Source organism: Rana temporaria, chromosome 9, assembly GCF_905171775.1.
Source record: "Rana temporaria chromosome 9, aRanTem1.1, whole genome shotgun sequence".
Lineage (NCBI taxonomy): Eukaryota > Metazoa > Chordata > Amphibia > Anura > Ranidae > Rana > Rana temporaria.
This window is the reverse complement of record NC_053497.1, coordinates 165,926,985-165,952,621: the sequence shown is the minus strand read 5'-3', so window position 1 is coordinate 165,952,621 and position 25,637 is coordinate 165,926,985. Positions and strand designations below refer to the sequence as shown.

The following is a 25,637-nucleotide window of genomic DNA, read 5'->3' as shown; positions in this document are numbered from 1 at the left end:
AGGGACTGCCGAAACAGAACCCTCCTCGGTGAGGCTCCCCCGAAGGGAGACCCCATGAGAGCCGGTGAACCTAACCAGAAGGCCGAGTCCACCAACTCCCAAGACTTTCAGAGACCGGCCCGAGGACCAGCACCCTACTCGCCACACATAAAGTGCAAGCACCAAAACAAAAAGAGTGACAAAACAAACAAAAACGCGAGGAAAAATAAAAAAAGAAAGTGGGGAAAAGGAAGATGAGAGAGTGAGGAAAGTGACCAATGTGAAATACCCTCTTCATGCCCTTTCATGTCAGACAATTGTGAAGCAGCCGGAGCTAAATCCATATTCTAATTCTCATGTGACATGATTGGAGAATACACATCACACCTCTCACCTGACCTATGGATGGGATGCACAGAGCAATGCATTGTGGGTACATACATATCATCCAATACCAGGGAGGTGGGATGTCAGATTTTGGGGGTCTCGGGGACTTCTGATTGTGGGGGGGGTGTCCCGGATGACATTTTTTTGTAAGGGGCCCGGATCTGGGGACCATGGGCGTCCGCTGAAATTTTTTCAGGGAGGGGCGCTTTGGCAGCGGTGATACACAGTCGCATTTAACACTGTCTTCAAACGCTAGCGGGGGTTAGAAACTAGCGACCGAATAGCGCAGCTAAAATAATGGTAAAGCACCGCTTTACCGATAATGCGGCCAGCTGGCAGTGTGAAATAGCTCTTGAGATAATTCAGCTTCACTCCATGCCCATATAAATATAGCCTAGAGAATGTACAGACCCCCCTTCAGCACAGATGGACCCCCCTTCAGCACAGACCCCCTATTCAGCACAGATGGACCTCATGCTGGGGACCTCTGGGCCCTTTAATAAATAAAAAAAAAAAATTCCCGAGATTTCCCGTGATGTGATCTCTCTGTACAATCTACAGCCATGATGAGGGAAGATATTCTAATTATTCCATAATCCACCAATCCTGTGTCACCATCACTGGTCATCTATACAGTGTGTGATTAGCTGTTAAAAAAAATTGGAGGGAAACCGCAGCCAATGAGATGATGATCTGAAGATGTCGCACCTGATTTGTGAATAGGAATGTTTGTCAGGACAGGACAGCCAATCAGTGATGAGTGTCCTCTCCTCAGTGGTGGTATGAGTCGGTGACCCCTCTGTAGAACATTGTGGGGTGTCACTAGGATCCGATCTTCTTCTTCCTCCATACTAAGGATGTGTATTGGAGATTTCTGCCATAGAGGAGGATATATATCTGTAGTACTGGCCGTGTCATTATAAGGAGATCTGTGCTGTATATGTACACTCTGTATACACACATCTATCCCTGTACATATCTCCTCCCTATACCATCACCTCCTCCATCATCACATATTACACACACATCACTTCCTCTGATCCCGGGTCTCATCTTCCTCTTCTGTCTGCAGGGATCCATATTGTACAGGAGATGTACGGCTGTGAGCTGAGAGATGACGGCACCACTGAGGGGTATAATCATCATAGATATGATGGGAGAGAATTCATGTCTCTGGACACACAGAATGGGATTTATATCCCGACCATGAATGAGGCTCAGATCACCACACAGAGATGGAACAGTCCGGAGGAGAGACAGGGGGAGAGATACAATAATTATCTGGAGAATGAATGTATAGAATGGCTGAAGAAACACATCAACAATGGGAGAGAAGATCTGGAGAAGAGAGGTGACTACACAATATACATCATATATGTTATATCTACACACTGTATATACACACTACACAATATACATCATATATGTTATATCTACACACCGTATATACACACTACACTATATACATCATATATGTTATATCTACACACTGTATATACACACTACACTATATACATCATATATGTTATATCTACACACCGTATATACACACTACACTATATACATCATATATGTTATATATATATATATAAGTACACAGTGTCGGTCCTCCACGCTGCAATGTGCAGGGATACTGTGATATAAATATAATTGATTACAGTGCAGTCCCCTTTATATTACAGTGTCCCTGCAATCATGCCCCCCTCCCCCTTTATTCTCTACTCACTATGCAGATCTCCAGCTCCTCCCACCCCCTGATTCCTTAAATGAGAGTCTGCACCGAGCCCCCTTACATCAGAGTCCGCACCGAGCTCCCTTACATCAGAGTCCGCACCGAGCCCCCTTACATCAGAGTCCGCACCGAGCCCCCTTACATCAGAGTGCGCACCGAGCCCCCTTACATCAGAGTCCGCACCGAGCCCCCTTACATCAGAGTGCGCACCGAGCCCCCTTACATCAGAGTCCGCACCGAGCCCCCTTACATCAGAGTCCGCACTGAGCCCCCTTACATCAGAGTCCGCACCGAGCCCCCTTACATCAGAGTCCGCACCGAGCCCCCTTACATCAGAGTGCGCACCGAGCCCCCTTACATCAGAGTGCGCACCGAGCCCCCTTACATCAGAGTGCGCACCGAGCCCCCTTACATCAGAGTCCGCACCGAGCCCCCTTACATCAGAGTCCGCACTGAGCCCCCTTACATCAGAGTCCGCACCGAGCCCCCTTACATCAGAGTCCGCACCGAGCCCCCTTACATCAGAGTCCGCACCGAGCCCCCTTACATCCGAGTCCGCACCGAGCCCCCTTACATCCGAGTCCGCACCGAGCCCCCTTACATCCGAGTCCGCACCGAGCCCCCTTACATCCGAGTCCGCACCGAGCCCCCTTACATCCGAGTCCGCACCGAGCCCCCTTACATCCGAGTCCGCACCGAGCCCCCTTACATCCGAGTCCGCACCGAGCCCCCTTACATCCGAGTCCGCACCGAGCCCCCTTACATCCGAGTCCGCACCGAGCCCCCTTACATCCGAGTCCGCACCGAGCCCCCTTACATCCGAGTCCACACCGAGCCCCCTTACATCCGAGTCCGACAGGCAGACAGGTGTAGAGAGGCGGAAAGAGGAGGAGCAGTGCCGGAGGCTCCGAGCACACAGCGGAACTACCAGCGTGACCTTAGGCGGAGCTGTGTTTGAGAGAGACACACAACTCGGCTGCTAATGTAGATGCATCGGAGATGACACAGGCACAGCCTCATGGCGGTAGGTGAGCGGCGGCCTGTTTTAACCCTGTCCACCGGGCAAATGCCCTTTCTGCCCTATGGCCAGTCCGGACCTGCACACTGTATATACACACTACACTATATGCAATAGTGGAAGGAGTCTGCGCTGTGGTTAAACTAGTGAAAAAGTGGACGAGGAAACGGTGGTGGTGGAGGGAAGGGGGTGAGTGTAAAATCGGGGAAATCAAACGTGTACAAATGCAGCAAAAATAACTTACACAGGAGTGAAACTGATCCTAATTGGACCGGGTGATGAACCACAAAAAGGAAATGAATAAGTGAAAGGAGTGATCTACCTGATGTGTACTTAAATATATACAGTTGGAATGGGTGAAAACCCAAAACAATATAGTTCACAGTGAGGTGAAAAAAAGAGAAACAATGACTGGTGAAAACAGCAAAAGGAAAAATGCCAGAATCCAGTCAATGGAGGAGTGCAACCCAATCCTCAAATCGTGCGCAGACTCCTTCCACTATTGCATTTACTCTTTGTCCTTCATTGGAAAGACTCCTTTTTGTTTGCTGCAGTTCCCCACCCCTAGTTTTAATTTTCTCCCTTCCCTTTGCCACCTCATCATTCCCACACTTATCCACCACAGCGCAGGAGTTTCACCCAGTACCATACACTACACTATATACATCATATATGTTATATCTATACACCCTATATACACACTGCACTATATACATCATATATGTTATATCTACACACCGTATATATATACACACTACACTATATACATCATATATGTTATATCTACACACCGTATATACACACTGCACTATATACATTACTTATGTTATATCTACAGAATAGAATAATGTGAGAGCCAACATAGCTGTGCACCCCAAAAAAAATACAAAATGGGAAGGTTCCCCTAATGTGTTTTTTTGCAGGAAACATGATCAAATCCATAGAACATAGTGTTTTTATTATAAAATCTTTTATTGTAACAACAACATGAACTTCAGATTCCACATAAAGTTGAAAAACTAGGCTCTGGTAATTGACATATAAAACTCCATATTCCAACATTCTAGGCAAAAAAGCACACACAGTGGAGCCAGTTGTTTGCAGGACATTACAACATGGACATCCACATGAATACCCCAACGCGTTTCGACCCATATTATCATGGTCTTCTTCAGGGGTATATACATTCTAAGGAGATAAATCAAAAAAAGTTCCTTAAAGCGTTGTTCCGCCGCATAAAAAATAAAATAATAGTCAGCAGCTACAAATACAGCAGCTGCTGACTTTTAATATATATACCTGTCCTGGGCATCCACAATGTCGGCACCCAAAGCCGATCTGTCCCTCGGCTCTCCGGGGGAGTTGCCGCCTTCTTCGGTAAGGGAATCAGGAAGTGAAGTCTTGCGGCTTCACTTCCGGGTTCCCTACTGCGCATGCACGAGTCACTCTGCACAATTCCACTGGTCCCTGCTGTCTTCTGTGACCTGTGTATCTCGCAGAAGACAGTGGGGGGGGGGGGGGGGCACAGGTCTCCGATGTGGCACAGGTCTCCGCAGGAACTGCTGCGATCTATGCCAGGAAGTGGGAGCAAATACCTGGATTACACAGGTATCTGCTCTCTCCTCCCCCTGAAAGGTGCCAAATGTGACACCGGAGGAGGGTAGGAATTCGAAAAGCGTAAGTTCCATTTTTGGGTGGAACTCCGCTTTAACCACTTAAGACCCGGACCAATTTGCAGCATAAAGACCCAAGGTGTTTTTACAATTTGGCACTGCGCTGTTTAACTGGTAATTGCGCGGTCATGCAATGTTGTACCCAAACAAAATCTGCGTCCTTTTCTTCCCACAAATGGAGCTTTCTTTTGATGGTATTTGATTGCCTCTGTGATTAATTTTTTTTTTTAAATGATATTTTTTACTTTTTGTTATAAGAAAAATTTGAATAAACTCAATTTTAGTCATACATTTTAGCCAAAATGTATTCAGCCACAGTCTTTAGTAAAAAAAATGTCAATAAGCGTATATTTATTGGTTTTCGCAAGTTATAGCGTCTACAAAATAGGGTACATTTTCTGGAATTTACACAGCTTTTAATTTATGACTGCCTATCTCAATTTATGAGGTGCTAAAATGGCAGGGCAGTACAACCCCCCCAAATGACCCCATTTTGCAAAGTAGACACCCCAAGGAATCTGCTGAGAGGCATGTTGAGCCCATTGAATATTTTTTATTTTTTTTGTCCCAAGTGATTGAATAATGACAAAACAAAAAAGTTGTCACTAAATGATATATTTCTCACACATGCCATGGTTATATGTGACATTGCAGCCCCAAAATACATTTTGCTGCTTCTCCTGAGTACGGGGATACCACATGTGTGGGACTTTTTGGGAGCCTAGCCGCGTACGGGGCCCCAAAAACCAAGCACCGCCTTCAGGATTTCTAAGGGCGCAAATTTTTGATTTCACTTCTCACTACAAATTTTTTTTATTTTTTCACTTTTCAAAACTTTGTGACAAAAAGGGAGATCTGCAAAATACTTGCCATACCTCTCAGCAATAGCTTGGGGTGTCTACTCTCCAAAATGGGGTCATTTGGGGGGGGGGCTTTGTGCCATCTGGGCGTTCCATGGCCTCCGAAACTGTGATAGGCAGTGAGGAGTGAAATCAAAAGTTTACACCCTTAGAAAGCCTGAAGGCAGTGCTTGGTTTTTGGGGTCCTGTACGCGGCTAGGCTCCCAAAAAGTCTCACATGTGGTATCCCCGTACTCAGAAGTAACAGAATGTATTTTGGGGTGTAATTCCACTTATGCCCATGGCATGTTTGAGCAATATATCATTAAGGCCCCTTTCACACTGGGGCGGCAAGTGCGGTGGCGGTATGGCGGCGCTATACCATCTGAATTGCGGTGGTATTCGGACGATAGCGGTGCGGTATTAACCCCGCTAACGGCCGAAAAAGGGTTAATACCGCCCGCAATGCGCCTCTGCAGATGTATGTAGCCGTCATTCGCATGTATTTATAGCCATCATTCGTATCACATGTTAATGTAATCTGTATTGGTTTCCCTACGTTGATGTATTGGCTATAATGGGACACATGACGATTGACTGTTATTTTTTATCCTCCGGAACGCCAGCACTGTGAGGTCTGGAACGCAAGGGGGACGACTTCCGGTGCGGCATTACATATATATGTTTCCGGTTTCCATTCCAGTGAGGCCTGAATCGCACATAGTGTGCCCTCCACTGAAGTGTTTATATTACGAGGCTTGCACCGGAGATACTATTACTTCCGGTTCGGCATGTTTTCGTCATTTCCGGTTTCAGGCTTCTACTCAGAATGAGGCCTGAACCGCACGCTATAGACTCCATTTTGACAAACTCGGAAGTGGCAAGTGAGTATTGCCCTACCTTCTATTGGAGCCATCATTTGTTTATATATATATATTGTACAGGACGCCATGGCTGGGTCCTGGAAGGACGTTATATTTCCCCTCTGTTTGGACTGTGGTGCCTTTAAGGGAATGGAAAGGGTTAACGCACCTGTGTAAGGAAGTAGTTTAAAGCAGACAGGAAGTGCAGGTGAGAGTGAAGGAGTGTAGGAGAGTCCAATGCATGGTGAATGGTGGACAAGGAAAGCTGTGGAAGCTATGAAAAGCTATGAAAAGCTGTGAAAGGACTTGGCAGTGTCCTGCCTAAAAACCTGCTACTGAAGGACTTACCTGGAAGGACTGTTTAACTGCGATAGCAGTTCTGAGCTGTACAAGTCGGTGAGACTGTTATTTCTTTTGTTTTTGCTGCTGCTAAGCCATTTAAGTTTAATAAACCATAGTTTTGATTTAAGAAGCCTGTGTCCTGCGATCAAGCTGGTCCCCCAAACATTACACTGGTGCTCGAATGCGGGCAGGACTGAATAACAGGCATAAGAAGAGGAAAAAAAAAAAAAAAAACGTTTTTTTTTTTCTGTTGCATTGGACTTTATATTGAACTAACATTTAAAGGGACAGTACATTGAATTTATGTCCTGGGTTAAAGCTGCACAAACATTGAAAGTTGAAGCAATGGAGGAGCTAATTAAACAGCTGACCCTGGCTAACATACAAGCGCAAACTTACCACAAAGAGGCGCTGGCTCTGCAGCAAGAAAATACTCGCCTGTTGGTGGCCCAGTTAGCAGCCCAGCAAGCAGCCCAGCAAGGGGTTATGCAGGCTCAGGTGACTGCCTTAAAGGAAGCGGTGCAACAGCTGTCTCAGGTTCAGGAGCCAGCGGCTGTTGCCCCTGGCAACCAGGTGACTGTGAGGGCAAGCCATTTTCTACAGAAGTTGTCCCTGAGCGATGATGTAGAGGCATTTCTTGCTACGTTTGAGAGGACAGCGGAGAGAGAAGGATGGTCTCAGGACCAATGGGCCGGCCTCATTGCTCCTTTTCTCACTGGAGATCCTCAAAAAGCCTACTTTGACCTGCCACCAGATGATGCTAAAGACTATCAAAGGCTAAAGGCAGAAATTCTGGCTCGTCTGGGGGTGACTACGGCCGTTCGGGCCCAACGTGTACACCAATGGAAATATCGTCCAGATCGGCCACCCCGGTCTCAAATGCATGACCTGGTGCAACTAGTAAAAAAATGGCTGCAGCCTGAGGTGTTGTCTGGCCCCCAAATTGTGGAGCGGGTCGTGCTGGACCGATACCTGAGGTCCCTGCCAGATGACCTCCAACGGTGGGTCAGCCATGGAGACCCCAAAACAGCAAACCTCCTTGTTGAGATGGTGGAACGATATACAGTGGTGGAGGACCTGCTCGGACCTACCAAGCGCATAGGGCCTAGTCTGCCACGGCCTGTTCGACCAACTGCTGCCCTTCGAAAGGATGTTCCAAGGAGCCCTGGGACAAACACCCCGGAAGGCCAAGAGACACTCCCGGTACCTTCGCAGCGTTCTGTTCCTGTTCGGAGAGGAGGGGATGTACAATGTTGGCGATGTCATTCCTGGGGTCATACCCGGGCACACTGCCCACTGCAAGAGGAGCCCATGGAATGCGGGGTTCTTCGGAGGGGGTCTTTTTGTGCCCACAAAGTGTGCACCACACACCTCGACCTGGATGAGGAAAAGTTTGAGTGTGAAGTCCAAGTGAACCACCTCCCTGCCCGGGCTTTGTTGGACTCTGGAAGCATGGTAACCCTGGTTCATCCTAGAGTGATTGGGAAGATCGGTCCGGTAAGAAAAACTTTACGGGTGGTATGCATTCACGGGGACACTAGAGAGTACCCGCTCATCACGTTGTCTATCTCCTCAGCATGTGGCACTGTTACTCAAGAGGTGGGGGTGATAAAGAACTTGGTGCATGATGTTATAATAGGACGAGACTGTCCATTGTTTACAAAACTGTGGGAACAAGGAGAACAGTTCAGAGACTGGGGAGAAACTAGCCCCCCTGTTCCTGCTGCTGAGAGGGATAACCCTGAACTGCCAAACGTTAATGTGGACCCAGATGGGGAAAATGCTAATGATTGGGTTAATGGTGATGAAAGTAGTGTTGATACTATTGAGGATGTCAAGATATGTGGGCCACAGACCTACCAAAACACTAAGGGGGAGGAGCCTTTCCCACTTCAGGTAATGCTGGGGGAAGAGGATGAGGAAGTGGCCTCTACCCCTGCGCTGCCGGATTTGGGTGTTCCCCATGGGGCATTTGGGACTGCTCAGATGCAGGACCCCACTTTTGCCCATGCACGGGAACAAGTGGTAGTAGTAAATGGGGTTCCCCAAGAGCCAGGTGCGAATGAGAGGTGGCCACACTTTGCAATATATAATGAATTGCTGTATCGGGTTACCAAGGAGAGAGAAAATGTGGTAGAGCAATTGTTGGTACCCCAACAATATAGACGAAAGGTTCTGGACCTGGCCCATAACGATGTGTTAGGGGGACACCTGGGAGTTGAAAAAACGGAGGCACGGATCACCGACCGGTTTTACTGGCCAGGTCTGAAAGCAGAGGTAAAGAGATACTGTACCTCTTGTCCGACCTGTCAGTTGACCGCTCCGGTGACTCATTTTCGGAGCCCTTTGGTCCCTCTGCCCATAATTGAGGTCCCATTCGAGAGGATAGCCATGGATATAGTGGGTCCCTTGGTAAAGTCAGCTCGAGGTCACTCCTACATATTGGTGATTCTTGACTATGCCACCCGGTATCCTGAGGCGCTACCCCTGCGGAATACCTCCTCAAAGGCCATTGCCCGGGAATTACTCCAGATGTTTACACGGACTGGTTTCCCCAAGGAAATACTCACAGACCAGGGTACCCCGTTTATGTCAAGGGTTATGGCCGATGTGTGTAAGCTGTTCCGGATTAAACAGCTACGCACATCGGTCTACCATCCCCAAACGGACGGGTTGGTGGAACGCTTTAATAAGACCCTTAAATCTATGCTCAAGAAAGTGGTACAAAGGGATGGGAAAGATTGGGACTGCCTGTTACCAGCTCTCCTGTTTGCTATCCGGGAAGTGCCCCAGGCCTCCACGGGTTTTTCGCCCTTTGAGTTGGTATATGGGCGGAGACCTCGCGGACTTCTTGACGTGGTTAAAGAGGAGTGGGAAAGTGAACCTGTTCAGCATAAGAGTGTCCTGGAATATGTCTCCCAAATGCAGGAAAGGATCCAAACCGTGATGCCGCTAGTCAAAGAGCATTTGCAAAAAGCCCAGGAGGCTCAACGACGGGTCTATAACAGGGCTGCTAAAATAAGGCACTTCCAAGTGGGGGATCGAGTAGCGGTGCTAATTCCCACTGTGGAAAGTAAGTTCTTAGCCAGGTGGCAAGGACCCTTTGAAGTTGTGGAAAAAGTGGGAGAGGTCAATTATAGAGTCCACCAGCCAGGCAAGAGGAAACCGTATCAGATATATCATGTCAACTTGTTAAAGCCCTGGACAGACAGGGAACCGGTGACCTCCCTGGCTAGTGCAAGGCTTGAGCCACAGGTTGGGGTGGAGAGTGTCCAAGTAGCAAATACCCTATCTAAATACCAAAGTCAGCAGGCAAAGGAGTTCTTGCAGAGAAATAAAGAGAAGTTTTCAGACTTGCCGGGGCTAACTAGTATCATAGAGCATGATATTATCACGGAACCTGGAGTCAAAGTTTTTGTCAGGCCCTACCGCATCCCAGAGGCTCAAAGGAAGGCCGTTTCAGAGGAAGTAAAGAAGATGCTGGACCTGGAGATCATTGAGGAATCGCAGAGTGAGTGGTCGAGCCCGATTGTGTTGGTACCAAAGCCCAACGGGACTCTGCGATTCTGCAATGATTTCCGGAAGCTTAATGAAGTTTCACGGTTTGATGCCTACCCCATGCCCCGGGTAGATGAACTTATTGAGAGACTAGGTCCAGCTAGGTATATCACAACATTAGACCTTACCAAGGGGTATTGGCAAATCCCATTAACTAAGGCTGCTAAAAAGAAAACTGCTTTTTCTACTCCAGAGGGGAGTTTTCAGTACAAAAGAATGCCTTTTGGACTGCAAACTGCTCCAGCCACGTTCCAGCGAGCAATGGATAGGATTTTACGACCTCATCGGGAGTATGCCTCAGTGTACTTGGACGACATAGTCATTTTTAGCAGAGACTGGGAGTCACACTTGCCCAAAGTCCAGGCAGTACTGGACTCTCTCTGGAAAGAGGGGTTTACAATAAACCCTGAAAAATGTGCTTTGGGAATGGAGGAGGTGAAATACCTGGGCTATATTGTGGGTAGAGGGGTGGTGAAACCTCAGGTCAGCAAGGTAGAGGCTATAAAGAGTTGGCCCCGCCCCCTCACAAAAAAGCAGGTACGTGCATTCCTGGGCATGGTGGGATACTACAGGAGGTTCGTACCCAACTTTGCCACATTGGCGGCTCCATTGACCGATCTGACTAAGGGTCGGAAATCGGTCATGGTGGAGTGGAATGCAGACGCTGAGAAGGCTTTTTTGGTGCTCAAGTCAGCACTGTGCCAACACCCTGTCTTGATAGCGCCCAATTTTTCAGAAGAGTTTGTTGTCCAAACTGATGCTTCCGATGTAGGATTGGGAGCTGTGTTGTCACAGGTTGTTTGTGGTGAGGAACACCCAGTAGTCTTCCTCAGTAGAAAGTTGACACCAGCGGAGAAAAACTACGCTATTATTGAAAGAGAGTGTCTGGCCATTAAGTGGGCTCTGGATTCCCTCAGGTATTACCTCTTGGGGAGGAAGTTTAGGCTCATTTCTGATCATGCCCCTTTAACATGGATGAGGCAGGGTAAAGGGACTAATGCCAGGATTACACGTTGGTTCCTGGCGCTCCAAGAATTTAAGTTTGTAGTGGAGCATAGGCCCGGGAGACTGCATCAAAATGCAGATGCCCTCTCCCGAGTCCATTGTTTGAGCTCCACTGTTGCCTCCACCTCCTTGGCGTTGGGGCACAGGGGGGGGATATGTACAGGACGCCATGGCTGGGTCCTGGAAGGACGTTATATTTCCCCTCTGTTTGGACTGTGGTGCCTTTAAGGGAATGGAAAGGGTTAACGCACCTGTGTAAGGAAGTAGTTTAAAGCAGACAGGAAGTGCAGGTGAGAGTGAAGGAGTGTAGGAGAGTCCAATGCATGGTGAATGGTGGACAAGGAAAGCTGTGGAAGCTATGAAAAGCTATGAAAAGCTGTGAAAGGACTTGGCAGTGTCCTGCCTAAAAACCTGCTACTGAAGGACTTACCTGGAAGGACTGTTTAACTGCGATAGCAGTTCTGAGCTGTACAAGTCGGTGAGACTGTTATTTCTTTTGTTTTTGCTGCTGCTAAGCCATTTAAGTTTAATAAACCATAGTTTTGATTTAAGAAGCCTGTGTCCTGCGATCAAGCTGGTCCCCCAAACATTACTATATATATATATATATATATATATATATATATATATATATATATATATATATATATATATATAGCACTTATAACAGTGGATCAGTACCCCAGATGATGTTCCTGTGACGATCCTGTCCTGCTATTTATATATTTGATCAATTGGATCTCAGCTGCGGAGGTTTCTCAGCTGTAAACCAATATTCACTCTAAAGTATGGTTAAGAGTTAATGGTTTATGTCATCACAACCTCAGATCGAGTACCAACACAATCAAAAGAGCTTATTAATTCATAAGCTTGTATTTGCGGTATAAGTGAATGCCAACGTCTATGTGGAAGGAGGTAATTGTAATTATCAGGTTTACAATATTACTACTTAGTCCCCTGGTTCAAAGCAATGCAGAGGGAGCCAAAGTATATTAAGCTGAGATAGAAACGAAGTGTTTCCAGGCAGGTCTTTAGGTGACAAGTAATGTATATGATATACAAAGTTCCATACAGAATACAGATCAGTATAGCCTGGCTATGCAATTAAGTTTAAGTAGAGATACTTGCGGTTCTGCTGGTAGTAAACGGAGATGGCTGTAATCAAGTCTGTAGTGGGTGGCTGGAGATAGGAAGCCTGAGAAGCTGAGGTCTGGAGGGTGTGCTGATCTGAGTCCTGGATGGAGAGACTGTGAGCTTAGGGCTGGAGGGAGCGCTGATCCAGGTCCAGGAAGGGTAGTCCGTGAGGGTCTTGTTACCAGCAGGTGCACAGCGAGTTGAGGAGCGGGTCCTGGGTGACGGCAGGGGTCCAACAGAATAGCGGAACACCCTGCCGTCCGTTTTGCAAGTTTAAATAGCCCGCACAGCGCGGGAAAGAAGCCGACACGCTGGACGCACTTCCGCGTTCCAGCGTGGAACGCAAGATGGGCGCAGTGGAAGTGACGTCAGCGAAACCGAGAGAGGAGCGCAGCTGTGGCTAAGCAAGGCTGCGCTCGTCTCAGAGAGAATAACGCCAGTGGCGTTACAGTTCCTTAGAACGAAACGCGTCGGAAGGATTACTGATGCCACTGTTTTTATCGATTTTAATAGTGCTTTTTACATCACTGCAAATGTAAGTGTTTAAAGCAGGGTTCCGCGGTCCGGACGTTTTTTTTTTTGTTTAATAAACTCTTTTGATCTTCAAAAGATAGTACTCACATAGTTAAGTTCTCTACTGCCTCGCATTCTCCGCCTATATCAAATGTGTGACTATAACATTTTGTGCTGGCCGTTTCCATTTTGCTTGTAGGCAGCGTGAAGCCCACAAGCAAATGCTTCCAGGAAGCTGGGGGAATGAGCCGTGTTGACGAGGAGCAGCGCCGTCAACACTTCTCTGTTGCCATCACAACGGCTGGCGTAATAAAAAGTTCACGCCCCGTTGTGACGACAGGCACCTCCTATTGGCATCTGAATCGTCTCCTGGGCAGCTTTACGCTGTGGTCCCAGGAGACATAGCTAAGTAATCCCAGGAATCACTGCAGCGATCGCAGCCGAAGCGACACGCCCACTCCCGCGGGAGCCAAACCAGGAAGTGCCTGGTTCAGAAGACAGAACAAAGGTATGCAATCAATTTAATTTTTTTTGGACAGCGAACTTTTAATACATACACTGAGCCCTTGTGTTTAACGCTGACTTTCAAATAAGGGTGAACCTCCGCTTAAAGGTGTACGTTTATCAAACCGTGATAATTTATCTAATTTCAGTTCTCAGCAGTTCTCAGAGAAAAATCTTCTCCTCTGGCACCCTGTTTATGAAGCAGAGAACATTTGTTCTCAGAAGGAGAATAGATGAGAAGTTTTTCCTCTGAGAACACCTGAGATCTGAGTAGAAGGGGGAGGGGCTGCCTGTGATCTCCTGAGAGCAGCTGAGATTTAAAAGTGAAACCAAAGTTAAAAGTTAAAAAGGCTGTGTTATTACATGAAAATAATAAGCGCTTTTTTAACTCAATTTTTTTACACACATTTTGGCACATTGTTTAAATGTGTGTTTTTAATTGCTAATTTGGGCATTATTTATGCATATTTTGGCATTTTTTTTTAACATGGCATATTTTTTTAACACACATCTGGCCGTAGGTTTTTTTATTGTGCATTTTTTTAAACACACATTTTGGTCCTTTAGCACACATTTTGGCACAGGTTATTTTAAGATGCATTTTGGTGTGGTTTGTAATGCACACTTTGGCGCTTTTTTTAGCATATAGTTTGACACCTTTTTAATGTGCATTTTGATTTGCTTTTTATGCGTATTTTGGCAAACCACACATTTGCTAGCCACTTTTGGGATACCATTAACAATTAATGACACTGCAAGCATATCATGCATTTTGCATGTGTTTCTGGAACGCACTCCAAAACGCAGGTAAAGAAATGAGCCAAAATACATGTTTAAAAAAGCATCAAAATGTACATTTTGGGCATGGAGCATTGTGCATTTTTTCAATGCGCATTTTGGCAAGTTGCTAGAGCATTTGTCAAATGACAAAATGTGTGGCAAAATACATGTTTGCTAACTGCATTTGGGGTGCCATTAACAATGAATGGCACCCAAAAACGCATTGCGTATTTTGACAGAATTTTAGAGCAATTTGCAATTGTGGAAAGAATTGCACAATTCTGCCAACAATTCTGCATTGCTCAGATGTGAATGGGTCCTAAATAGGGTTGCCACCTGTTCGGGATTTACCCGGACAGTCCGGGTTTTGAATCATGTGTTCGGGTTTCAGGCAGACTTAAACCTGGACACATTATTCAGAGCAGGCTGTGGCTCCCCAGGTAAGCAAGATAGTCGCACACAAATCTGTTGCTGTCCGGGAGCTGTGGGTGGCTGTCTGGGCGCAGGTTCGGTATCATTGGGGGGGCAGGGCAATGATGTCCGCAATAACAATTTGGCCACACCCAATGTTCGCTGTGGCACGCTATGCAAAACTACTCTCCTTTGGGGACCCAAAGGTGCCCAAGACTGCTAAAGTGTTCGGGTTTGGCTTGAAGAAGAGGTGGCAACTCTAGTCCTAAAAGAAAATACATTATAACTATACTGTGTATGTGTGTGTGTGTGTAATACACATTTATATTTATATATATATATATATTTATATATATAATCACCTATATACATAAATAAACATATATATTTATTATTTATATCAATCTTTAAGCTTGCTTTTGCTGATATTTAGAAGGAAAGAACCCTCCTTCACATCACAGCAGCTTCTCACCCATATTCTCAACCTCTGAGCTGGAGAATCTGGGACAGAGATTTTTTACAGAGATAGCCAGTGAGATCCTCAGATCTGGTCATCTGTGTAAAAGTGAATGACAGAAGGGTGTGTCTAGTGATGAGAAGTGAAAAACATGTTCTCCACTCCTCATCTCAGCTTCATAAACTGGCACACCCGAGAGATCACCGGTGATCATCAGGATCTCAGCTCTTCTCTGTTTGATAAACGTACACCTTACTTTCTTCTCAAATAAATACTGTGAGATATCGAGGGGCGTGGCTAGCCACTGAAGTGTATGGCTGCAGTGTGAGGGAGCTCTGTTATATCAGACTTCCCTGAGCCGACTACCGTGCGACCATACAGCACTAAGTGGTACCGATCTCTTCCTGAGATAAGCGGGAACAAAACGGTAATGGCGGCTAAACGGAAATCCAGAGAGGGACCCCGTAAATTGAGCGTATTCTATCACACACAGCAACATGCTGCAAGCTCTGAATGCTCTGACAGGGATGAGGAGAAACAGTATGCCTCACAGACACAGAGCGACATTGATCACCAGGATGAGTTTCTCAGCCCAGTGAAACAGAAGAGGAGGATCTCTGCTAATGGAGGTACTTCTGCCTTTTTTAACCCTGACAATGCCTATAGCCGAGATAACAACCCATATGATGACAAATTGAATGCTATACCGACAGCAGGGCAACCCATTCTGGACACAACAATTAAAGACATAATAATGTCACTCAGAGGTGCCCTGCAGCATGACTTGCTGAGCTACATGCATAAATCTAAAGTGGAAATTGAGGCAATAGGAGAAAGAGTAGACTATGTTGAGAACAAAATGTGTGACTTTACCTCAGCGCACAACAAATTAGTGGACTCTCATTATGACCTGGAAGAAGAAGTGAGACAACTCAGGATTAGGGTCGGAGATATTGAAGATAGAAGCAGGAGGAACAATATAAAGTTCAGAGGAATACTGGAAAATGTGAAACCATCAGATTTGAAATGCTTCATTAAAACCATGATATCGGACCTGATTCCTTCAACTTCAAAACAAGAGCTGGAAATTGATAGAGCTCACAGGCTACCTAAACCGCAGCATAAAGCAGAGAAACTACCACAAGATGTCATCACCAGAATTCATTTTTTTGGGGTGAAGGATCAACTTATGCAATATGCTCGACGTAACTCACCACTCCCTGACCCCTATGCGGGAATTATCCTCTACTCGGATCTCTCTCAGGCGACAATATTTGCTCGCAAAAACCTAAATTCAATTACGAAAATTCTACGTAACCATGGAATAATCAACAAATGGGGGTTCCCCACAAAATTGTTGGTGGACTTCAGAGGATCTTCCCACTCGATTAACAGCATGGACCAGGCTCTTAACAAAATGGATACTAGTGCCCCTGGTCCAATTCCCTAAGACTGGAAGAAAAAAGAACTAAGAGCCATCTGTCTAACAAAAATATGGTCTTACCCGGAATATCATAACTATTCCTAATGATACCACTCAGGAATTATTTGTGGCTAAGGGGAGGCGATCCCAGGGAATTTTTCTGTTTTGTTCCCTTTTATCCCCTGTCTTAAAAGTACATGTAAATGTACACAGGAGTTGTATCGCAACTCCTCTCATTTTTTCTTGTTCTGTTTTTGTTGCATGACATTCATTGTTTTAATCATACCATTTTATTTTTTCTAATACAGCACCTCCATCTACTGGAGGAAAAGTATATCTACACCTCCATGCTGCTTTTTTTCATTTCAACACTGTGCTTATATATAAAGATGATTTTACATATCAGCATTTATCCCTATATCTAAGATGTCTCTCAAACTCATGTCATTGAATGTGAAGGGCCTTAATAGCCTGTTCAAGAGAAGAGCTCTATGGACAGATGCTATTAAATTTGGAAGTGATGTCATTTGTATTCAAGAATCCCATTTTGCCAAGGATAACCCTCCAAAATGTAATCACCATAAATTTCCGCAAATATTCGTAACCAACAACAAGAAAAAGAAAAAAGAGTGATTACGATTATAAAAGACAGTGTCTCCTTTCAACAATTAGACATCAAAACGGATGCCCAAGGAAGATACATAATTTTAGTGGCCTCAATAGACAATACAATATACACGATTGTCAACATCTACGCTCCCAACAAAAACCCACAACAATTCATCCAAAAAGTGATTCAGAAGGCAAAGAAAATACAGAAGGGTCACCTCATTATTTGCGGGGACTTCAACGCTTCAATGGATCCAGACATGGACACGTCAAAAAAGGGGAAGACTCCCAGAAGAGGATTAGCCAACATTTTCTCTATAGAAGATATGTATGATCCATGGAGATGCTTGCACACTACAGAAAAATACTTCACCTTCTTTTCTAGTGTGCACAAATCCTACTCCAGATTGGATTACTTCATCACAGACAAAAATCTCCTTCCCAAAATAGTAGATGCTAAAATTCACAATTTAATGTGGTCCGACCACACTCCAATTACACTAGACATCGATTCCAACCAATTCAGCCCCAATAATTATTTGTGGAGAAATAACACGTTTGTTCTCTCTCAGGAGAAACATCAGTCTGTGATGAAGAAATACATTGACGATGTTTTTGTACTGAATGATAATGACAATATTAATGATTCTACTTTATGGTGCTCCCATAAAGCCTATGTTAGAGGCCTCCTAATACAAATAACCGCTAGGAAAAAAAAATAAAAAAAAAACATCAAAGTAAATTCACTACTTAAAGAGATGGCAAACCAGTAAGATTTACATAAAAAGAATCCTATAGACATAAAATTAGAACGTTGACTTTCCAACCTAAGAGAGGAACTCAAATCTATCCTAATAGCTGATCAGAAGAAGTACTTTAGAAAACAAAATTTAAAATATTACTCCGAAGGAAATAGAGCAAGTAAACGCCTTGCTTCCCAATTGCGCCAACGTCAACAAAAAAATAAAATTCTTAAATTAACTCACCACAGCTCAGGTAAAGTATCAATCAACCCCCAAGACATTGTAGACACATTCTCACAATATTATGAGGCGTTGTACAACCTTAAAGAAGACATGAACACCCCTCAACCTGACACCAGTAAAATAAAAGCGTTTCTAGACAAAGTTAAATTGCCCTCCATTAACCCATTATCCTTAGAAAAGCTTAATAATCCGAATTCCAGTGAGGAAATTCTGAAAGTCATAAATGAATTGCCTAAAAATAAAGCACCAGGTGCCGATGGCCTATCAGGAGAATATTATTCGACATTCAAGGACGTTTTTATCCCTTACCTGTCCAGACTGTTCAACCAACCAAGCAGCAATTTCAAAAACCTTCTCAAAAGAGCTTCTAGAAGCAGTAATAATAACACTACCAAAATCCGGACAGGACCCTACATCTCCCTTAAACTACAGACCCATTTCTTTACTAAACTCCGATCTCAAAATTTATGCGAAAATACTGGCAAATAGACTAGTTAACATAACCCCCTCACTAATCAAACCCGACCAAGTAGGTTTCGTCAAAGGTTGACAAGCACCCGATCGCACTAGAAGAATGTTAAATATTATCAATCGAATACATAATGACCATAGTCCCGCCCTACTTCTTGCATTAGACACTGAAAAAGCTTTCGATAGGATGCATTGGGAATATATTTCTCTAACTCTGACTAAAGTCGGCCTTCATGGCTTTATTCATTCTGCCATTATTGCTTTATACACTGATCCCGCGGCAAGGGTTTTGTCATCAGGCACGCTCTCTAGAAATGTTGCACTTACAAACGGGACCAGACAAGGATGCCCTCTATCCCTAATAATATTTTCCCTAGCGATAGAACCCCTAGCGGAATATATACGTTCCTCCCCAGATGTCAAAGGTATTACAATTGGTCAAGACGAACACAAATTAGGTTTATTTGCCGATGACATTATACCAGTGTTTCTCAGTTCCAGTCCTCAGGCCCCCCCAACAGGTCAGGTTTTCAGGATTTCCATTATTTTGCACAGGTGATTTGATCAGTTTCACTGCCTTAGTAATCACCACAGCCTTTTCATCTGAGGGAAATCCTGAAAACCTGACCTGTTGGGGGGGCCTGAGGACTGGAATTGAGAAACACTGCATTATACTAACTTTAGCTAACCCTGAAATATCCTTACCGTCAGTAATTGCAGCATTAGAAAAATTCAACGCCGTGTCATACTATAAAATCAATCAAAATAAATGTTATATCCTACCCATGAACATACCGAATTTGTTGGCAAACAACCTGAGGACACAGTATGGGTTTCAGCTGGAACAACACCTCATTAACTTACTTAGGAATACAATTAACCTCACAACCATCCAAAATTTATGAAAATAACTTTCCTCCCCTCTTAGATCGTATTAATCAAGACCTAATAAACATACAGAAGACTCAACTATCTTGGGTTGGGAAAATAGCTGCATTTAAGATGCAGACATTGCCAAAAATACTTTATTATTTTAGGTGCCTTCCTATCCCTATACCTGCCAAAAAAATTCAGCAATTAAATACCAAACTTAACAGTTTGGTTGTGAGTGGTTGTACCGGCGCAAATAAATATTAAATATTACGTGTTAATATAAATTAAATTATTTGGTCTGCTGCAGTTGTGGTGTACTCCACCAGGTGGTGCAGTTGTGCAAAATATTAAAGTGTATTTGTACAGTTTGTACTCCTGCGCTGACCTTAACCACTTGCCGACCGCCCACCGCCGTTATACGTCATCACTTTAGAGATGAATATCTCGGTAACGGTAGCAGCTGCTGCCACAATCGAGATATTCATCTCTTCTGTGGGCGGCCGTGTTAACGATAATGGCGGTCTCCGCGGCGAATTCGCCGCGAGATCGCCGTTATCGGTGGCGGGAGAGGGGCCCCTCCCGCCGCTCTCCCGCGCCCTCCGCCGCTTACCGGAGCCGTCGGTAGCGGCGGAGGAGATCGGGACCATCCGGATGGTGAGCGGGGACGAGACTGAAGGAAAAATCTCCTTCGCCCGTCCCCATAGCTCCGCTGGGCGGAAGTGACGTCAAAACGTCAGTCCCGCCCAGCGTCTTAAAGAAACATTTTTTTTTTTTGTCATTTGAAAAAATGACATTTTCAAATTTTTTTTTTTTTTTTGCATTTAAGCCCAAATATGAGATCTGAGGTCTTTTTGACCCCAGATCTCATATTTAAGAGGACCTGTCATGCTTTTTTCTATTACAAGGGATGTTTACATTCCTTGTAATAGGAATAAAAGTGATAATTTTTTTTTTTTTTTTTTTTTTTCAGTGTTAAAAATTCTAAAATAAATAAAAATAAATGCGAAAAGCAAAAAAAAAATTTTTTAAAGCGCCCCGTCCCGACGAGCTCGCGAGTAGAAGCGAACGTATACGCGAGTAGCGCCGACATATGAAAACGGAATTCAAACCACACAAGTGAGGTATCGCCGCGCTCGTTAGAGCGAGAGCATTAATTTTAGCCTTAGGCCTACTCTGTAACTCAAAAAATGCAACCTGTAGAATTTTTTAAACGTCGCCTATCAAGATTTTTAAGGGTAAAAGTTTGACGCCATGCCACGAGCGGGCGCAATTTTTAAGCGTGACATGTTGGGTATCATTTTACTCGGCGTAACATTATCTTTCACAATATATAAAAAAATTGGGCCAAATGTATTGTTGTCTTATTTTTTCATTTAAAAAAGTGAATTTTTTCCAAAAAAAGTGCGCTTGTAAGACCGTTGCGCAAATACGGTGTGACAAAAAGTATTGCAATGACTTCAATTTTATTCTCTAGGGTGTTAGAAAAAAAAAAATATATAATGTTTGGGGGTTTTAAGTAATTTTCTAGCAAAAAAAAATGGTTTTGTCTCGTAAACACCGACTCTGAAAAACAGGCTCGGGGCTAAAGTGGTTAAAATATAAATAAATATGTATATATCCGTGACATTCATACACCAGCTCTTGTGAATCGTTATCTCTAAATCTGTGATACATTCACATATATAGAAACAAAATGTAAAAATTATATAAAACACAAAATATATGAACCCCTTCTCCCCTGCAAACTCTTAAGCGCGTCTGCGCTATTAATCAATAATGAAAAATGAAAATACGGAACTATAAATACACTAAATAGTCCAGTGCAATCGTGCATTAATACAATGTCCTCAAAAAGCGTGCCTCCAGTAAGTGCAGGAATTTCCTGACGCATTCATGGCAGCACACACACTGGGTTGTGACTCCGCCCCCACAACCTGACAGGATTGGTTAGCTATAAATTTGAAGGGGAGACGCCCCGCACCATTCTCTTTTTTTATCCTCACCTGACAGATTGGACGAACAAGCAAGAAGCATGCCTCTTACCGCAGATCGCCCCAGCAGGTTCAGCCTCTCCTGTTTGGAAGTCCCTCCTGTACAGTCTCTAAATGAGCTTTATGGTGGGAACCCCCGTTCTGGTGGTCTTAGGGGCTCTGGAATTATACTGGCATCTGTAGCAAGCTTTAAAGAAGCTTCAAATCTCGCAGTGGTCCCCACTTTCGCTCTGTCTTTCCTTCCAGTGCAGTGTGTGCTTCCACAAAGATATTTGTATCATTACATTTGCCACCTAAGGTTAGTCCGTTTTGTACCTTTGTCTGCCTGTTGTTTTTTTCTCAGCTCTGCTGAGCCCTGTGGTTCCTCTGACACCCCATACTCTCGGGGTCACCGCCGCGTACCCCTCAGCGCTCTGCGCATGCACGCAGCTCAGTGATGATGCCGCCGGTCTCCTCTGCCCTCTTCCAAATGGCGGCGCCGTTTAAAAAAAAAAAAAAAAAAGGAAACAGTCCTATCGCTCTGTAGTTCTGGCTGCAGTCCTGCTGCTCTGCTCTACTCAGAGTGAAGATTGCACCAGGTGTGTGCAGGCTCGTCCCAGTTCAGCCTGGGCCAATTGATTACACAAAAAAAAAAAAAAAAAAAAATAGGATAGAAGATATAATACATTTATATATTAATTTATAACATATTATAGGAGAAAGTATATCCATAATTAAACAATTAATATAATCCAAAATAAAATAAAATAAATAAGGATAGATATATGTATATAAATCATTATATTTAATAAATAGAAATGTTGGGGGGGGGGGGGACATATTGTAATGTTTTCCCTTCTCTCTTTTTTCCCACCTTTCCGGGCTGTCTCCCTGCTATCCTCATGGGGGCCACTGCCCTCGCAGACCACCATCAGCTGACCAGGTATAGAGGCCGTCCAGAAGGTGGTAAGTAGAGAAGAGACAAAAAAGAGAGCTTGGCCACTGACGCTACAGTTTTGGTAGCCCTATCGGGTCAAAAGACGCAAGGTTGCGGCACAGAGGGAGATTCTAGCCATGCTTCCGGCAGAAGGCGCAAGAAGTCACTCAAGCTTACCCTCTTGCTTTCTTCAATCAAGGCATAGCCGCTCGCGTCACAGCCACTCCTGTCATAGTCGGTCCCACCGCAGACGATTACCTTCATCCCAGATGGAGCTATCTTACCCGCACCACAGCAAATGTTTGCCAAATATGCGGGGCGCCAGCCTTGCCAGGGGAATTGGCCTGCCGCTTGTGCTTCATTGAAGTAACCAAGGATTCGGAGGCCAGAGTATATACTGAGCTCCTAGGAGAATCGCACAGGGATCAATTGTGGGCGATCCTTCCCCAAGCACATCGCCCAGCACCCGGCCGTTACGCCAGGCTGCAAAAACCCTCTCTAAGAATGAGGAGTGTGAGCAGGCGTCGGACTGTCTCTTCTTTAGTTGAACCATTTGCCCATTCAGGCGAGGAAGCGATCGGCTGGGAAGGGGTTATGGCAGAACCTCTGAAGGTTCAGAAATATTTCCTGGTGCTGAAAAGGGGGTCCTGAATCATTGCCCTTCATCAAAGAGCTGGAAAACCTCATAAAGGATGAGTGGGGGAGATCGCATAAGCGGCCCAGTATGAGCAACAAGTTTGCAGATTGTACCCCTTGTGGGAGTCTAGGATCAATTCTTTGATCAATGCAACTACGGTCGATTCATCTTTAATGCGACTCGCTAGAGACGTTTCTCTACCGATTGAAGATGCAGTTACCATCCGGGACGTTCTTGATCGTGAAATCAATATAGAACTGAAGGAAGCCTGCTCCACGACAGGAGACGCTAGTAGGCCGGCTATCACCACGGCGGCAGTAGCTAAAACTATCGCTGCATGGGCGGCTAACGTTGAGAATTCCATTCTAGAAGGAGCCGACCAGGGGAAGATATTCTCCTCCCTGCAGGGAAATTAAGTTGGCTTACGGCTCCTGAGGGGGCGACTTCATGACTGGGAAGAGCCTTATGGCTGAGACCCTGGATAGCGGAGACAGCATCAAAATCTACTGGTGCAAAACTCCACATGGCGGCTCAAGTGTATTTGGCACAAAGATGGACTTGGCCATCTCCAAGGTTACCAGGGGAAAATCCGGGCTGATTCCCTCCGATAGGAGACCAGAGCCCCAGAAGGGCCCCGCTTACAGACGCGATCTTCCTGTCAAGTACAGGGATGCTAGATCCTACCGTCCCGGCAGGAAATTTAGGAGGGACTGGAAGACTCGACCCTCCTTCATGTATTTACAGTAAGCCAAGGCTATCACAGCCGGGGAACAGCAGAAGTCCTTTTTGAGGGTCCGTCTGCCCACCCAGCTCAGGTGGGCACCAGACTCAAGAGAGTTGCTCGGATATGGGCAACTCGTATAACAGATTCATGGACACTATCCTCTATCAAGACCGGTCACAATTGGAAATTCATGGGCACATTGCCAGGGAACACATTCCAGCCTACCAAGTACCTCCGCACCAGAAAGGGAGGGGGTTTTATTCCCCTTTATTTCTGGTACAAAAAAACAAAAACAAAAAAAACAGGGGATCTACGTCCAGTCCTGGACCTAAAGCGGTTCAACAGACGATCAAAATAGAGGCCCTCAGATTGGAAAAGCCTTCCGTCCATTTTGTTGACAGTGGACGTGGGAGACTGGATGCTATCTCCTAGATTTTTCGGACGTTTACCTTCACGTCCCGATCATCCCGCCTTCCAGAGGTCCCTTCGGTTCTCAATCTATCAATCTCATTTCCAATTTTGGTGCCCCCCATTCGGCATCGCCTCAGCACCCAGAGCATTCAGCAAGTCAGGGTGTTCCTAGGGGCAGAATAATATACCAGGTTGTACCGGGTGCAACTCCCTCAAGAGAGGCTGAAGCCCTTACTCCAGAAGGTACAGAATCTGCTATCATCCAGACGTCTACTGTCAGAGCCTGCCTCAGTACCCGGGGGTCCATGTCAGCATCCATACCTTTGATACAGTGGCCCCTGTGACACATGCAAGTCTTACAGAACTCCTTTCTCAGGCAGTGGAATGGAACGTCAATACTCCAAACCATTCACATCCCGAACTGGGTAAAGCAATTAGTATGGTGGTGGACACACCCGTCTAACCTCAGGGAGTCCATTCCAATAGTTCCCCCAAGTCCAGAAGTAGTAACATCGGACGCCAGCCAGGGGGGATGGGGTCCACACTATCTAGACCAAGTAGCCCAAGGACAGTGGCACTTTCGGGCTCAGGGCATAGTGTCAAATATTTTAGAGCTCAGAGCAGCCTTTCAGGCTCTCCTGGCCGTTGCGCCTCTTCTAGAGGGGAAGAGTGTCCTGATCAGGATGGACAACAAGTAGAGGTGTCATGTATCCAGATACAGGGGGGCATCAGGAGTCGCACGCTTCAAGAGGAAGTTTGCCCATATTGGAAAGGGCACAAGTGCACCTGTTAGATCTATGGGCAGTGTACGTCCCGGCAACACAGAATTCGTTGGCCAACTACCTAAGCCGAGAGACACTTTCAAACAACGAATGGTCCCTGAACCAACAGGTATTCTCCATTCTTACGAAAACTTGTGGAATACCAGAAGTCGACCTAGCGGCCACGCCAAAGAACTCCAAGTGTCAGAGGTTCCTGTCCAGAGCCCACTTTCCATCAGCCGAAGGGACAAACTGCCTAGCTCTTCCATGGAGCTTCGAGCTGGGGTACATTTTTCTTCCAACTTCTCGGATTACAAGATTCCTGTCCCGACTTCGGAGGTCCTCAGCCACGGTTATTGTACTAATACCGTTCCGACCGAGGAGGCCATGGTTTACGACCCTGCTACAACCAGGTACGCGGCCTCCAATACATCTTCCAGTAACCTGGGATCTCATACATCAGAGGCAATTCTTCCATCCAGCCCAGAGAAGCTGCATTTGCCAGCTTGGAAGTTGAGAGGGCTAGGTTAGGGGAACTAGGATACTCTCAGGAGGTAATATCAACCTTATTACAAGCTCTAAGGAGCTCCACTGATGTCACCTATACTAGGATCTGGGAGAGGTTCGTGTCGTCGCAGCA

General features: G+C 45.4%; 1 protein-coding gene across 2 annotated transcripts in view; it reads left to right on the top strand.

Moving 5' to 3' along the window:
* Nucleotides 1-25,637, top strand: part of LOC120914294 (class I histocompatibility antigen, F10 alpha chain-like) — a 93,414-nt gene that overhangs the window by 29,478 nt on the left and 38,299 nt on the right. For both annotated transcript variants that reach the window (XM_040324926.1, XM_040324925.1), the window contains exon 3: nucleotides 1,439-1,717. In XM_040324926.1, coding sequence (XP_040180860.1) covers nucleotides 1,439-1,717 — 279 coding nt within the window. The remainder of the gene's footprint in view (nucleotides 1-1,438; nucleotides 1,718-25,637) is intronic.